Below are 13,090 nucleotides of genomic sequence, written 5' to 3' on the forward strand. Positions count from 1 at the left end.
CTTGTTTTTCATGCTTCTTTTAATGGTTTACCCATGCTTGATCAAGTATGCTTGACATAGACTGCAAGATGATGATGATCTTTCGATGATTGATTCTTGAATTAAATGATGAAGCCTTGGAAATATCATGAATCCCGCTAAAACATTGGTTGGAATGATAAATATGAAGAGTTTTTCTAGGTACAATAGCTACGCGCTTATGGTTGACTATCAACTCCTCCATGGTTGTGGGTTCCATGCTTAGCATGAAAAACAAAATCAAATGGTTCAATTCAGAGCAAAGGTCCATTCGGCTAGAACCCATCAGCCGCTTAGACTACCATCGGCTGTTATTGTGTGTGTCTCCACCGTCGGATTCATGCTCATCTACAGCTGACAGTCACCCACCGGCTTTGCTCTGGACATGAAACACCAAGTCAAATGGGTCGATTCAGAGTACAGGCCCACTGGGCTAGAGCCCATCGGATCATGATGCAGCTAAAACTTCAGTTGGGCCCCACACATGTGACTGAGGTTACTCCAACCGCACGTGTGATTCCTCCATTAAGTACGGTTGCATGTGTGGGTAGCTGACCACAGAAAAGTGCATCCATGTGAGGGCCCTACTTTGTGGCTCTAGTGCCGTATGTTTAACGAAACTCAGTGCTCCTGTGAGCTGAAGCCCACGTAACTCCACACGTGTTCCCATGCCATTGGGTAGGATGACCAAAGGACAAAAGGAATAAAATTGTTTGGCTGACTATGATCACATGCCCCCTTACATCCTGACACGTCTCTCCGTTCGCGTGAGCTTGCAGGTAGGTGATCATAAGGGGGGGTAATAATTTATTCAGCCGTCTTATCTGTACGGTCCATACGGAAGCTTCAAACCTGTTCGGTCAGTAGCCGGTAAACTGTAAAAAAAGTTCAGATGCTGTCCCACGCGCTTTTCCAGTCTTTCAAATTTCAAGCTTCCCTAAAGTCATTCAGACCAACAAAAAAAAACGCTTCTCTAAAGTCATGTGTGAATGTGTGTGATTTGGATTTAAAATTTTGCCAAAATTAAGGGTATGACATTACATTTTTTGTTATTTTTGGTGTTTACATGGAGAAAGATTTACTTTTAAAACTAGGATACTGCCATATTTGTAAGGCTTTTTAAAAGGTAGTTTTCTACTTTTGTATTCATGATGTCAATAAATGTGCATTGCCTTTTTGAAAATTTCGAAAAAAAATAAAATGAATAAAGACTTCAATGACATGCAATAAGATGAGTGAAAAGCATAACATGTGTTACAATATTATATTTATGATTTTAATTATGTAGCAAATATTATGTTTTAATTGGAAAGCGTCCTCATGTGCCAAATAAGTCCCCACCTAAGTTTTCCTTATGACTTTAAATCACATGTTTATATATATATATATATATATAATCAACTTAATCAATAAGCCATTTGTATTTGGTACCATAAGATAAGATACTTATGTTGCCAGAGAGTTCGACAATAAAATATTTTTAATTTTAAAATCAAGAATATCAAAGATGCGGTAAGTGACATGTACATATCATATCATGTCAATTAATAATTTTATCTAATTGAAGATTATATGCATCACTTGTGACTTTATATTGCGATATACAGATGTAGCCTCCCTTGATTATTTCATAAGACAAATGATCACTTATTTTGAGAGTGAATAATGTGATATACTTATTTTGTTCGGTTAAAAAAAAACTTAATATAAACTAGAAGCTCACAATTATAGATCATTTACAACAAATAACCCTAAACTAACACAATCCCAGTCAAAACATTAAATCCAGACTGACTGACGAGCCGACCTGACCTGACGACTTTTACTAAAAAAGTTCGCCCAATTTTTCATCAGACTTCTTTCTACTTTCAATCTCCACCGGAGTCTACAAATACTTACGCCAGTCCTCAAAAGGCACGTGCTCCGCACGCGTTCAAGGTGCCGGTAAGTAAGTCCAACTTCTACACCGCAAGCGCAAAAAGCAAAGCCAGTTCAACGGTTACACAACAACAAAGCCACGGCCAAAACGACAACGCGCGAAAAGTAAAACGCATAAGAAAGAAAAAGGAAAATGCACTCCGCGATATTTCTCTCCCTCCCTTTTCCCATTCATTCACATTTTTCATCATCATCTTCTTCCTCAACTTCTTGGTTGGCTCCTTTTTCCCTCTGAAAACCCTAAACCCCCTTCTTCAATTCCTGGTTAATTTTTTTTTCCTTTTTTGCTGTGAATAAATGAATTTACGGAGAGGCGTGTGGGTAGTGGTTGGTGTGTTGGTCCTGAGTCTGAGTTTGAGCTCAGCTGGAGACATTGTTCACCATGATAATATTGCTCCGAAGAGGCCTGGTTGTGAAAACAACTTCGTTCTGGTAAATTCACTAACTTTTTGAATTTTGATTTTCCAAGTTAATTTACTTTGCAGCTTATTTATTTGATCTTGAGTTTCTGTTTGGGTGCTGAGAAAACTGGGGAAGGAAGAGATGAGTGAGGGGAAGGAAAAGATAGAATTTTTGCTTATGAAAAATTAAAATTCAATACTTTGTGATGATTTCGGGACTAAGAAGCTCAATCTTTTTGTTTAGTTATTGAGAAAATTGCGCTAAATTAGTGAATAAGAAAATAATTGCGAATTTCCAACTGTTTGGCAGTTGGAAATGAGAATTTAGCTTCAGTTTGAGTGGCATGGTGATCCAGTACATGATGTAGACATTATTTAGGTAATTGGTTCTAAATAATGAAAAACTAAGCTGACAAATTTCATACTTTTGTTCTCTGAAGCTTGTTACACTTTTATGCAGTGCAGCCTATAAATCCCTAGTTCAGGAAAAAAAATTGTTCCTAGATTTAGTTTTTGGTATGTATTTTGTAAGTCATTCTATGTTTTCTTCCTCGTATTTTCCTCGCATCTCTCAATTCGTTTCCCTTTCTCATCTTCCTCTCTCATCTGTCTAACTCTCCTTAATTTGAAAGGAAAAAAAAAAACAGAAACCCTACCAGATGGGCAGTAAGACTTTAGGCAATACCTCTGAGTTATTAAAATTTCCATATTGTTTTATCTTGTTCTTTGTCTGGTTGCTGAGAAAATGGCAAAATGATCATCTAGGTTCCTTGAAGATTATAAATTTCTACTTCAGGTAATCAAATAAAGTTTTATACCAGACTCGGTCAATCATAAAATGGAAAATTTATTTAAGCATGTGAAAAACTTTCATTTTGTTCATATTTAATAAAGAATTTTTCTATGCAATTATTATTTGTTTCAAATGCTTCCTGGAAAAGTCTTAATCTTCAATCAAACAATGAAGTATTTCAAGTTTTTTTCCTGGTGCTTCTTCTGAATGTCTTGTCTTGTGAAGTAATCTAAGTTCTTTTTCTTTAATTTTTTTTTTATTAAGCTTTGTTTAGTTGCCAGAAATACAGTGGAAAAATGAAAATCAGAGAATATATAACTGAAGAAAACTTATTATCTATTTCTCTCATTGTGGGATTCAATTAAGCTCATTATTTTATATAGTATATTGGAATACTTGAATTTGTTTTGTCTTTTTACCTAACACAGTTACTTGGCAGATAAACGTACCCTAAGATTGTAGTGGAGGCATTGCACCTTGTTTTCTTCACTTTTTTCAACATAAAATTTGAATATAGCTTTGGCATTACATTTAAATCTATTTTGTTTTATAGGTTAAGGTCCCAACTTGGGTCAATGGTGTAGAAGACAGTGAGTATGTTGGTGTTGGTGCTCGATTTGGACCTACCTTGGAATCAAAGGAAAAACATGCCACCAATATGAGAGTGGTTCTCGCAGACCCCCCTGACTGTTGTAGCACACCTAATAATAAGGTATACTCGAACTTTCAATTCCATATCCTCAATTTACATTATAGAGTTTCACAGCCATGAAATATAAGCATCTTCCTTATTGAAGTTGGAAGATATGCTCATGCATTTTGTGGATTCATATTGTGGAGTGTATGGCTCTTTTGTAGCTTTCACAAGATGTCATTTTGGTGCACCGAGGAAACTGCAGTTTCACAAGGAAGGCAAATATTGCTGAAGCTGCTAATGCTTCAGCCATCCTCATTATAAACAACCGTACAGGTATTTGCATGCACTTTTTTCTTTTCTTGTTGGTCTACAAAGCTCTTCATCCCTAAAGTCCTCTTCTTAGTTTTCTCCCTGAGTAAGAATGTTCAGTACAACTGTACGGGTTTTAAGCGGAAAAAACAATAACAAGTACATAAAAAGATCTCTATTGTTATAATGGTTTCTCCGGTTATTTAAAAAAAAAAAACAGTGTTAAGAAGATTGATTAAGTGAAAATAAATTGCTGTTACAAAAAATTCTGCTGTCTGTCTTACAGAACTTTTCAAGATGGTTTGTGAAGACGATGAACCTGATGTTCAGATAGGCATACCAGCTGTTATGCTTCCTCAAGATGTTGGTGCAATCTTAGAAAATGATTTAATGAACAAATCCAAAGGTATGTGTTTTTTTTCTGCTTATATTAACAATTGGCCATGCATCACCATTACTCTGGATTATTTATTGTTTTAAAAAATAGTTTTCTTGCATGGAAATACGTTATTTTATTCTTTCTAAGTGGTCTTCTTTTGCTTGTACTGTTGCCTCTGATATCCCTTTATTCAGTTTCTGTGCAGCTGTACTCTCCATTGCGTCCAGTGGTCGATATTGCAGAAGTGTTTTTGTGGCTTATGGCTGTTGGTACCATCATATTTGCTTCTTATTGGTCTGCATGGAGTGCAAGAGAAGCAGCTATTGAGCATGACAAACTATTAAAGGTTAAATTGTACTTTCAGCAGCTATTTTGTAACTTTTAGCAGTCATGGTGCTTGAATTATTTGTGTAATTCACTTATTCTATCAATTTCTATATGGTTTGGTGCTATGTGCGCAGGATGCCTCTGATGATTCTTTGCATATGGAAGTTGATCGTTCCAATGCTTTAGTGGAGATTAGCACCACGGCAGCAGTCCTGTTTGTTGTGATTGCTTCATGCTTCTTGGTTATGTTTTACAAACTTATGTCATTCTGGTTTGTGGAGATTCTGGTGGTTTTGTTTTGCATTGGTGGGATAGAGGTATTGTCATTTGTACCATGCAGACTTTGCCACTATGAATACAACTTCTTAATTAAGACACTATTATTCATGCGTCCTTTGAGGTTAATGCTGAACCTTCTCGTTCTGTCCACAGGGCCTGCAGACTTGTTTGGTGACTTTGCTATCATGGTATATCTCTTTTCTTCCTTTTGTTAGAAATTTTATGGGAATGCACCCTATTTCCTGTTGGTCGAGAAACTTTTGTTTGAATTTCATTGTTCCTTTGCCATGCTAGTTTGGACATTTTATGGGAATGCATCATAGATAAAAGCAGGGGTGGCAATTTAGTCATGTCATGTTAATTTGGATTCCTGTTGAATATTTGTCAACCCTAACCCAACCTATTTAGTAAATCATGTCAGAGGACTTAATTCCCAACTCAATCTGTTTATTAATTGTATCGTGTCCGTGTCAATCCATATATCAACTACGAACTTAAGATTAGAATCTGTTTGGTTCTAAAATGCTATGACTCATACACTCATAAAATAAACATCTACCTGATCTAGGTGCAACCTAAACCAAGAAACAGAATATTATTGTACAAGGATTATCAAGAAACTGAAAAAATAGAAAATAATAATCATTTTCTTCATACATTAATGGTTAAATAGGTTTACCATGTCATAATCCAGTTATTGTGTTTGAAGTTAACCTGATCTGTTTATTATTAGTGTTCACAAGTTGTGTCATTTATAGATTTATGTCAAATAATGGTAAACCTTGACCTGCTAATTTCGTGTTGGGCATCAAGTGATGTTAATAGTGTCCTGTTATAAATTGTCATCCTGAAAATAAAAATTCAAGGTTAAATAAGAACCAAGTTATGATCTTGATACATCTCCTTCCTTGTGGATATATAGAAATTTATTTAGTAGGGTGGAAAAACAGTTAAAAAGCAGCTTGGCCAAATTGACAGTGAATATCATGTTTCCTAGTGAGCATTGATTAAATATAAATTTCAGCGGCTCAACCCTGTTTCCATAAGGGCTGATTTGTAAGGTAAGAATGTTTGCAAGGATCAGTATTAAATAATTTTTTTAAATAAAAAGGATCCTTTTTTGAAAGTTTTAATTTTATGTGTGTGTGTGTGTGTGTGTGTGTGTATTCTTTCTGGTGAAGTCTCCTAATATGAAGCTGACAATTAACCAAATATAGTTTCAGACGATTTAAACGTGCTGGAGAATCATATGTTAAAGTGCCCTTCTTTGGAGCTGTTTCATATCTGACGCTAGCCGTTGCTCCCTTCTGCATAGCATTTGCTGTTGTTTGGGCAGTGTATCGCCGCGTCTCATTTGCTTGGATAGGTCAAGATATCCTTGTAAGAAATAAATTCTTTTTTTATTTGGTCTTAATGTTGATGTGGCTATAGATTACCACTGGTATTTTTAAATCCGAACCTAATCATTTGCAACTTTGCTTCTGTATCTCCCTAATCCAGCTCTTTTTTGGTTCATCTTTGTTTTTGACTTTGAGTACCAGAGTCAAGCTGGTAATGCTCCGATTAAAAATAAAAATAAAACCCTTATACTTGAATTCATGAGTTGTCAAAGATCCTGTATTTGGACTGCCCACTTTTATCATACTATTATATTTTCCCTATTTTCTATCGTGAACCCTGGACGGTAATAGCTGTGCAAAGTAATTTTTGTAATCTGTAAAATGTTTGTTAGACACTAACCTGCACTCATGAAAAATCAGGGTATTGCACTGATAATCACAGTTCTTCAGATTGTTCGAGTACCAAATCTCAAGGTGATAATTCAAAACCTGCCTTTTTCTGATTACTTTTGGGCAGATTGAATTTTTAGTGTTCACACTGATCCTAGGGGTTAAATAATATTACATTGCCTTAAATCCTTATCATATACATATTTAGTTGAGAAAAAAATTGCACCATGAATATTTTTTATTTATTTATCTAGAGATTTCACTTGCCAAGCATGTCTGGCTCTGAATCATAACATATGCTTTCTTCACTATTCAATAATCTCTCCGTCTCTCTCTCTCTAATCAGGTTGGAACAATTCTTCTCAGTTGTGCCTTTTTATATGATATCTTCTGGGTATTTGTTTCTAAATGGTGGTTCCATGAGAGTGTAATGATAGTGGTGAGTAAATCAGAAAAACTCTCTTCCTTACTGGCACCCTATATAGAGGTTGTTACACCTGTCCTGCAAGTGAGAGAGATTTAAATATTAATCTTTCCTCTTCTGTATAGGTGGCTCGTGGTGATAAAAGTGGAGAGGATGGTATACCAATGCTACTGAAAATTCCACGGTTGTTTGATCCTTGGGGTGGCTACAGCATCATCGGATTCGGTGATATCATCATACCAGGATTGGTTGTAGCCTTTTCACTAAGGTCTGAAATCAGAAGCCAAATATATCTTTGACAATCCCTTTTAAGTCTCTACAATTGAACCTGGACTGTCACTGTTTCAGAAACTGTGTTTTTGCTTCTGTTATGTGCATTGGTTTCCAAATATTCGTGTACTACAGGGCTTGTTTTGGAATTCTATAACATGAGAATAAAAGTGAAAACATGCTTACATTTAGGTATTTCAGGAGTTACTCTGTTAATCACGAAATTCGGATAAATTAATGAGGAAAACCATGGGACTCACAAATAACAATATGACAGCAACATCTGAGATACTGTGAACTTTTACTTATTACTACAAATGAGGGTTTATAACATCGGCATTGTCTCAACAGTTCATTAATCGGACAATTTGTGGGTAACTTTGCAGGTATGATTGGTTGGCAAATAAGAAGCTTCGAGCTGGTTACTTTGTGTGGGCAATGACCGCTTATGGTTTAGGTATGAATGTGCTAAATTTTGGGGCATTTTGCACTTCTTTTCTTTTTTCTATATCGAGAAAATGCATCTGGTTGAGCTAGTTTCAGAATTTTAGGTGACTTAAAAACTTATGCGTGTGGCTCGCATGCAGGCACCGTGTTTTCTTTGAGTCAATGATTTTGCGCATGATATGACCTATTTGACAAATATCTCCTGAAAAAGGAGGAATAATTTTAGCAGAAAATGGCATTATTGTTCCTTGGCAATGTGTAGAATACCTACATTTTAAAGCATATATCACCACAGGGAAAAATTATCTTGCCTGCAAAAGAAATTTGAGTAAAATTGGGGGAGGCCACTGAGGGAGCAGGCCCTTTACTGTCTCCTCTCCCTAGTGGCTAAGAGAGCTATGCTTTTTTCTTGTTGGAAATTGCTACTATTAATATGTAGAAAGTCTAATGCTCTACTGTAACAAGTATTTTATTTTGTAGATCATCTCACTGTCATAATGATAAGTGTTTCACCTATGAATGATTTGCTTTGGCGATTTGCAATTGCAGGTCTCCTCATCACATATGTGGCTTTGAACTTGATGGACGGTCATGGCCAACCTGCTTTGTTGTACATAGTTCCCTTCACACTCGGTAAGATGCAACAGCTTTTGTAATCCGCACTAACATCTATCTCGAACATTCGTAGAATTTGGTTTTGCACTAAACGTTCGTCGTGAGCAGCAATGACATAAGCTAGTTACATTCTGCAGGTACTCTACTGACTTTGGCACAGATGAGAGGGGACCTTAAAGTTCTGTGGACAAGAGGAGAACCAGAGAGGCCATGCCCGCACGTCCATCTCCAACCCTCTCAATAGAAGTAGTAGGACAAAGCAATAGTGTGACAGTTAGTACAGTAGTAACTCAGAAAAACCTCTTTTCTTGTCATAGCTGTAGGAGAGTATCAAACATTTACAAGGTTGTTCATAAGATGATTTTTCAAGGACCAACTGATATATAACAGGGAATACTTATAACATCCAACATTGTTATTACGCTATTCAGTTTCGTAGAACCCTAGTTTTCTTTTTCATGACCAAGTTAAAACTCGTACAACAGCAGCTGCTTCGCAGTGGAGGAGAAGAATCTGGTAAAGACTGCAATGAACATATCAACGCTGCAGGGTTGCAAGTAAACCCTGAGCTGAAATATGTCGCATTGTAAGATAATCATTTGACTTGAACACGCTCATCATCCATACAGTTACAATCTCTATTCACTCATGCTAAAGGGAGGGCATGCCTCAAAACTTATTCTGAGCTGTTGCGAAAATAAAATAAGGTAGAATAATTATTCAACGGGGTAGACAACCAATAACCTCATACAAGCTTGTGATAACCGAGCAAATTTAGCTCATGACAAGACAACAAATTACTACTTTTGATTTATTTGTTCCCCTAAAAGTACAAACAGTTGCCCCGGAATCCAATTGCAGCCTAATTACCCCAACAACAGAAGAAAAAAGTCATGTTTGGAGCCAAATAAATGAGAATAGTAACTCTTAGAAGCCTGTTAGCATCTGGTCAAAATTGTTCCAGCCATTGGCCGATGTAGGGATATTCTGTTTGTAAGAACCATTTCCGCCCTGGACGTCCTCCTGTATGCACAAGGGGAAAATGATGAGTTGTACGGAACACAACGTTCAATGAATAACAGCTCTAAAACAGATATGCACTCAGTGAAGAACACACAACTCAGAAGCAGATAAAACAGATACGCACTCAGGAGTTCCAAAAAAGAGAGTTTATACAACATATTGAAATATTGATCAATCATTTAGGTTTTGACAGAAAAACAGCTCCCAAACATGAACAGCCAGAATGATAAAAGAGATTCTATAAAAAGCATTAGCCCAAGAAAACGTGAGTGATTTGGTGTAGGCAATAAGGAAATAGATAATATTTTCCCCAAAACTATTTACTTTTATAGATATAATTATAATATAACAAAGATGAAACAAGAAAACCAATTTTTTTCTGGGCAAGTGCAAATTTCAGAGACCTGCCAGGGACTGATCCGCAGCACTTATCCAGAGAACGTTTCATTAGGTTCAAAGGCTATTTGAAAGGATAAACATTTAAGTCTCATACAAATATAATAAAACTATTGCATTTGTAAACTTATACTAACAAAACAAAAGCAGGAAAATATCTTAGCACAGATTGATTACTCGTGTAACAACAGTATATACGGGAAAAAACAACTGTAAAAGCTTCAGAAAAGGGAGAAAAAGGTGAAAAAGGAAACAGAACATACAAGCATATCTTCTCATAGAATCCCTTCCGTTAATGGAAACTGGTACCCGCCTCCTTTCCTGACCCAAAGCAAGAATCTCTTGTATCCTTTGAGGCCAGTCTGAATTCAATCTCCTAGCAAAATCTTCAACCTCCCTGAACCAAAAGATACAAGAGAATATGTAACAGTAGGAACAAGGCAGAACTCTCTCTCTTTCGCTCTATGTTTTACATGCACAATCATGGTGGAAGATGCAACTTGAAATTTCCAGTTAATACAACTTACTCTTTAGGACATGAAATAAAACTGACATATTAACAAAGGCTTGCAGGCAGTCCTGAAGCAGGTTTCACAACTGCTAAAATATATATTTAATGTTGACAACCAAAATGAGAGCTATTTTTTTTATGAGAAACGTAGCAGAAATATATTTAAAATGTCCACACAACTATCATCCTCAAAAACCCACAAACCAAGATCTTTTCAGAACAGCATTATATATAGGAATTCATTTACAATAATCTACAAACAGCAATAAAAGAAACCGAAAAATGCAGTACATTGTCTACAAAGTTTACTCATTTCTTTAACAGTGAAACTTTCTTAAGCAAATTTTTTATTCTTTTTTATTTGGGTGAGAGAGGATTCAAACTTGGGACATTTTCCAACAAAGTGGAGAGAAATACCACTAGACTAATAGCTAGTTGGTTTTTAAGAAAATTTTGGAACACTGAAAAACAGATGACAATTTGAAACTATTTCGTAGGTATCAAATTTCATCTTCTCATTGCATATCTTCATGGTGTCCCATAAAAATGTAAGGAAGTTGCACTATAAGTCTAACGAATTGCAGCATTCCGTTTCCTTAAGCTTTCTTTAACTAAAGTCAGCATTGACAAAGTTACAGCCACTCAGGTCAATTAAGTACCTTTTTTTTTCCTCATATTGTTCGATGTAATAATTTTCATCCACTGATATTTGAATAGAAAAAAGTATTGTTTTTGGTATAAACATTCAATAACCCAAAATAGTTGCAGACAAACCTATCAATTTTTTCCTTTAACGCAGGGTCAATCTCATCATCAATATCACCATCATCAAACTCAACCATATCCTCCAGGCCGTCATCGTTTAGATCTTGTAGCTTTAAAGTCAAACTAGGACTGGCTCTAAATTTGTTGACTTCATCGCCGGGGCAAGCAAACTTAAGATTGCTCGACTCCTACAACATTCGGGGGAAAGGACAAAGAATTATAAAAAAAATCGGCTACCTAACAACTCAAGCGGAAATGCATAAGAAGTTTAAGAGAAAATTAGTGATTCGAACCTCATGGATTTCATTAGCTTCATATAGACAAGTGTTTTTTTGTTGATCTTTTCTTCTGCGATTCTTCTTTTTGTTCTTGGAAGTTTTAATCCCCTTGGAATCTGTGAAACAGAATTTCCTTACCTCCAATGAGGCCTTCAAAAGGAAATAAAGTAGAAAATAGACGACTAAGACACTAGACTTCAAATCCCATTTCAATGGAATCTTAAGTACTCCAAGTACAGTATAATGTGGGCAAATGCAATCCTGAAAATATTAGTGTCAAGTATGTCTCCATGGGAGTGCAATTGGGTACCTTGGAACTACAAGGTCGTTCAATGTTAGTTCCAACTAGTTAAAAAGTGGTAAAATGTCCTCATTTATTGAAAAATACAAACATAATAAGTATGCAGTGAAGGCACAAGAAAGCAATTACTCAAGTATACCTCCAATTTCTCCATTAATGAAGGACAAGAGATCATCAACTGAACGGTCATCGCTTCGCTCTTCTTCAAGCTCAGCATTCTGAAAAGTATGGAAGGTTCAATGATGACTACCATCAAGAAGGATGTATTGTTTAGCATAGTATAAAGCCAGCAATTACATTACGTAAAGCCTTTCAATGCAAATTTATCGAACGCCAAAGTCACCTTCAATTTCTCTCTTTCCTGAAGTTCTCTCCTCTTTCGTGCATATAGTCGATTCAAAAGCCGGATACGTGGATCGTCAGTTGAATTTTTCAAAGGCTCCAACTTCTCTTCCTGGATGATTTCTTAATTTTGTTAAAAACAACAAAGAAGAAGCAAGTTTTTCTAAGCATACACAGATATCTCAAGCACCAGAGACCTCTGTAAGATCATCAGGCAGATGAAATATCTCACGTATCTCCTCAGGTGTTTTCCCTTCAATTATTCGTGCAAGAGCACGACTGGTAAGATCAACCAACGGCTTTAATTGGAGGCTGTCAGCAGCTGAAGTCAGCTCACAGAGCTTTTTTGTGTCCATTCGGATGTATTTTTCATCAAAAGCCTTGCATTCCTACACAAACCAATGGCCCCAAGTCATATGACCATGTGAACTTTACACCAGCATCAGAGGAAACATTTAATCCACTGCAGGTGGAAGATAATTGTCTTCAGTAGCTCAAATTCATGCACAGTAGCTGCAGGCAAGAGCAAGGAAAGAACATAGACTCGGAAAAAACAAAATGACATTCCAACAACATTAGAACCTTGTTCGAGCGACCTGGTACTTGATGAAACCTGCAGTAATCAATAATTAGGCTCAACATGGCAGTATTGACTCTTTCTGGAAGAGATATTGCATGGTTCTTGGAAGATCCCATCCCTTTTTGTATATTCTCTTGACATATCATGGGGCAAAACATGGCAACCTCTTGTTCCACTTGTTGGATTGAACCATCAGCAGTCTGAAGCCAGATATAAGACTTCATCATCTGAGAATCGGTTGGCACCAGTGTGACTTCAGAATAACTTTTAAGTCTTAACATTACAAAAAATAAAAATAAAACCAGCAACAGATACACAAACACACCA

At 36.3% G+C, this 13,090-nt stretch overlaps 2 protein-coding genes across 4 annotated transcripts in view; one reads left to right on the forward strand and one right to left on the reverse strand.

Annotated features, from left to right (window-relative positions):
- Nucleotides 2,080–8,994, forward strand: LOC18786810 (signal peptide peptidase-like 4). Its single transcript, XM_007219483.2, has 14 exons — nucleotides 2,080–2,388; nucleotides 3,704–3,862; nucleotides 4,009–4,120; nucleotides 4,383–4,502; nucleotides 4,670–4,821; nucleotides 4,937–5,119; nucleotides 5,235–5,269; nucleotides 6,299–6,461; nucleotides 6,842–6,895; nucleotides 7,158–7,250; nucleotides 7,361–7,503; nucleotides 7,892–7,962; nucleotides 8,502–8,585; nucleotides 8,705–8,994. Exons 1-14 carry the CDS (start codon nucleotides 2,254–2,256, stop codon nucleotides 8,809–8,811), a joined length of 1,611 nt encoding a protein of 536 aa, XP_007219545.1. The 5' UTR covers nucleotides 2,080–2,253; the 3' UTR covers nucleotides 8,812–8,994.
- The window catches only part of LOC18786094 (SKP1-like protein 21), a 5,177-nt gene continuing 1,168 nt past the window's right edge, over nucleotides 9,082–13,090 (reverse strand). For 2 of the 3 annotated variants that reach the window (XM_020556833.1, XM_020556834.1), the window contains 8 exons: nucleotides 12,766–12,990; nucleotides 12,381–12,572; nucleotides 12,185–12,295; nucleotides 11,981–12,059; nucleotides 11,556–11,656; nucleotides 11,272–11,450; nucleotides 10,250–10,383; nucleotides 9,082–9,590 (listed from right to left, as the gene is read on the reverse strand). In XM_020556833.1, coding sequence (XP_020412422.1) covers nucleotides 9,589–9,590; nucleotides 10,250–10,383; nucleotides 11,272–11,450; nucleotides 11,556–11,656; nucleotides 11,981–12,059; nucleotides 12,185–12,295; nucleotides 12,381–12,572; nucleotides 12,766–12,990 — 1,023 coding nt within the window. In that variant the 3' untranslated portion in view covers nucleotides 9,082–9,588. Of the gene's footprint in view, nucleotides 9,591–10,249; nucleotides 10,384–11,271; nucleotides 11,451–11,555; nucleotides 11,657–11,980; nucleotides 12,060–12,184; nucleotides 12,296–12,380; nucleotides 12,573–12,765; nucleotides 13,085–13,090 lie in introns of those variants that run through there. The other variant, XM_020556832.1, reaches the window with a different exon arrangement.

Source organism: Prunus persica, chromosome G2, assembly GCF_000346465.2.
Source record: "Prunus persica cultivar Lovell chromosome G2, Prunus_persica_NCBIv2, whole genome shotgun sequence".
Lineage (NCBI taxonomy): Eukaryota > Viridiplantae > Streptophyta > Magnoliopsida > Rosales > Rosaceae > Prunus > Prunus persica.

Coding starts and splice junctions, on each gene's coding strand:
- LOC18786810 (XM_007219483.2), top strand. CDS start 2,254: ATGAATTTACGGAGAGGCGTGTGGGTAGTGGTTGGTGTGTTGGTCCTG. Junction 4,822..4,936: donor AGCATGACAAACTATTAAAG/GTTAAATTGTAC, acceptor CTATGTGCGCAG/GATGCCTCTGATGATTCTTT. Junction 7,251..7,360: donor ATGAGAGTGTAATGATAGTG/GTGAGTAAATCA, acceptor TCTTCTGTATAG/GTGGCTCGTGGTGATAAAAG.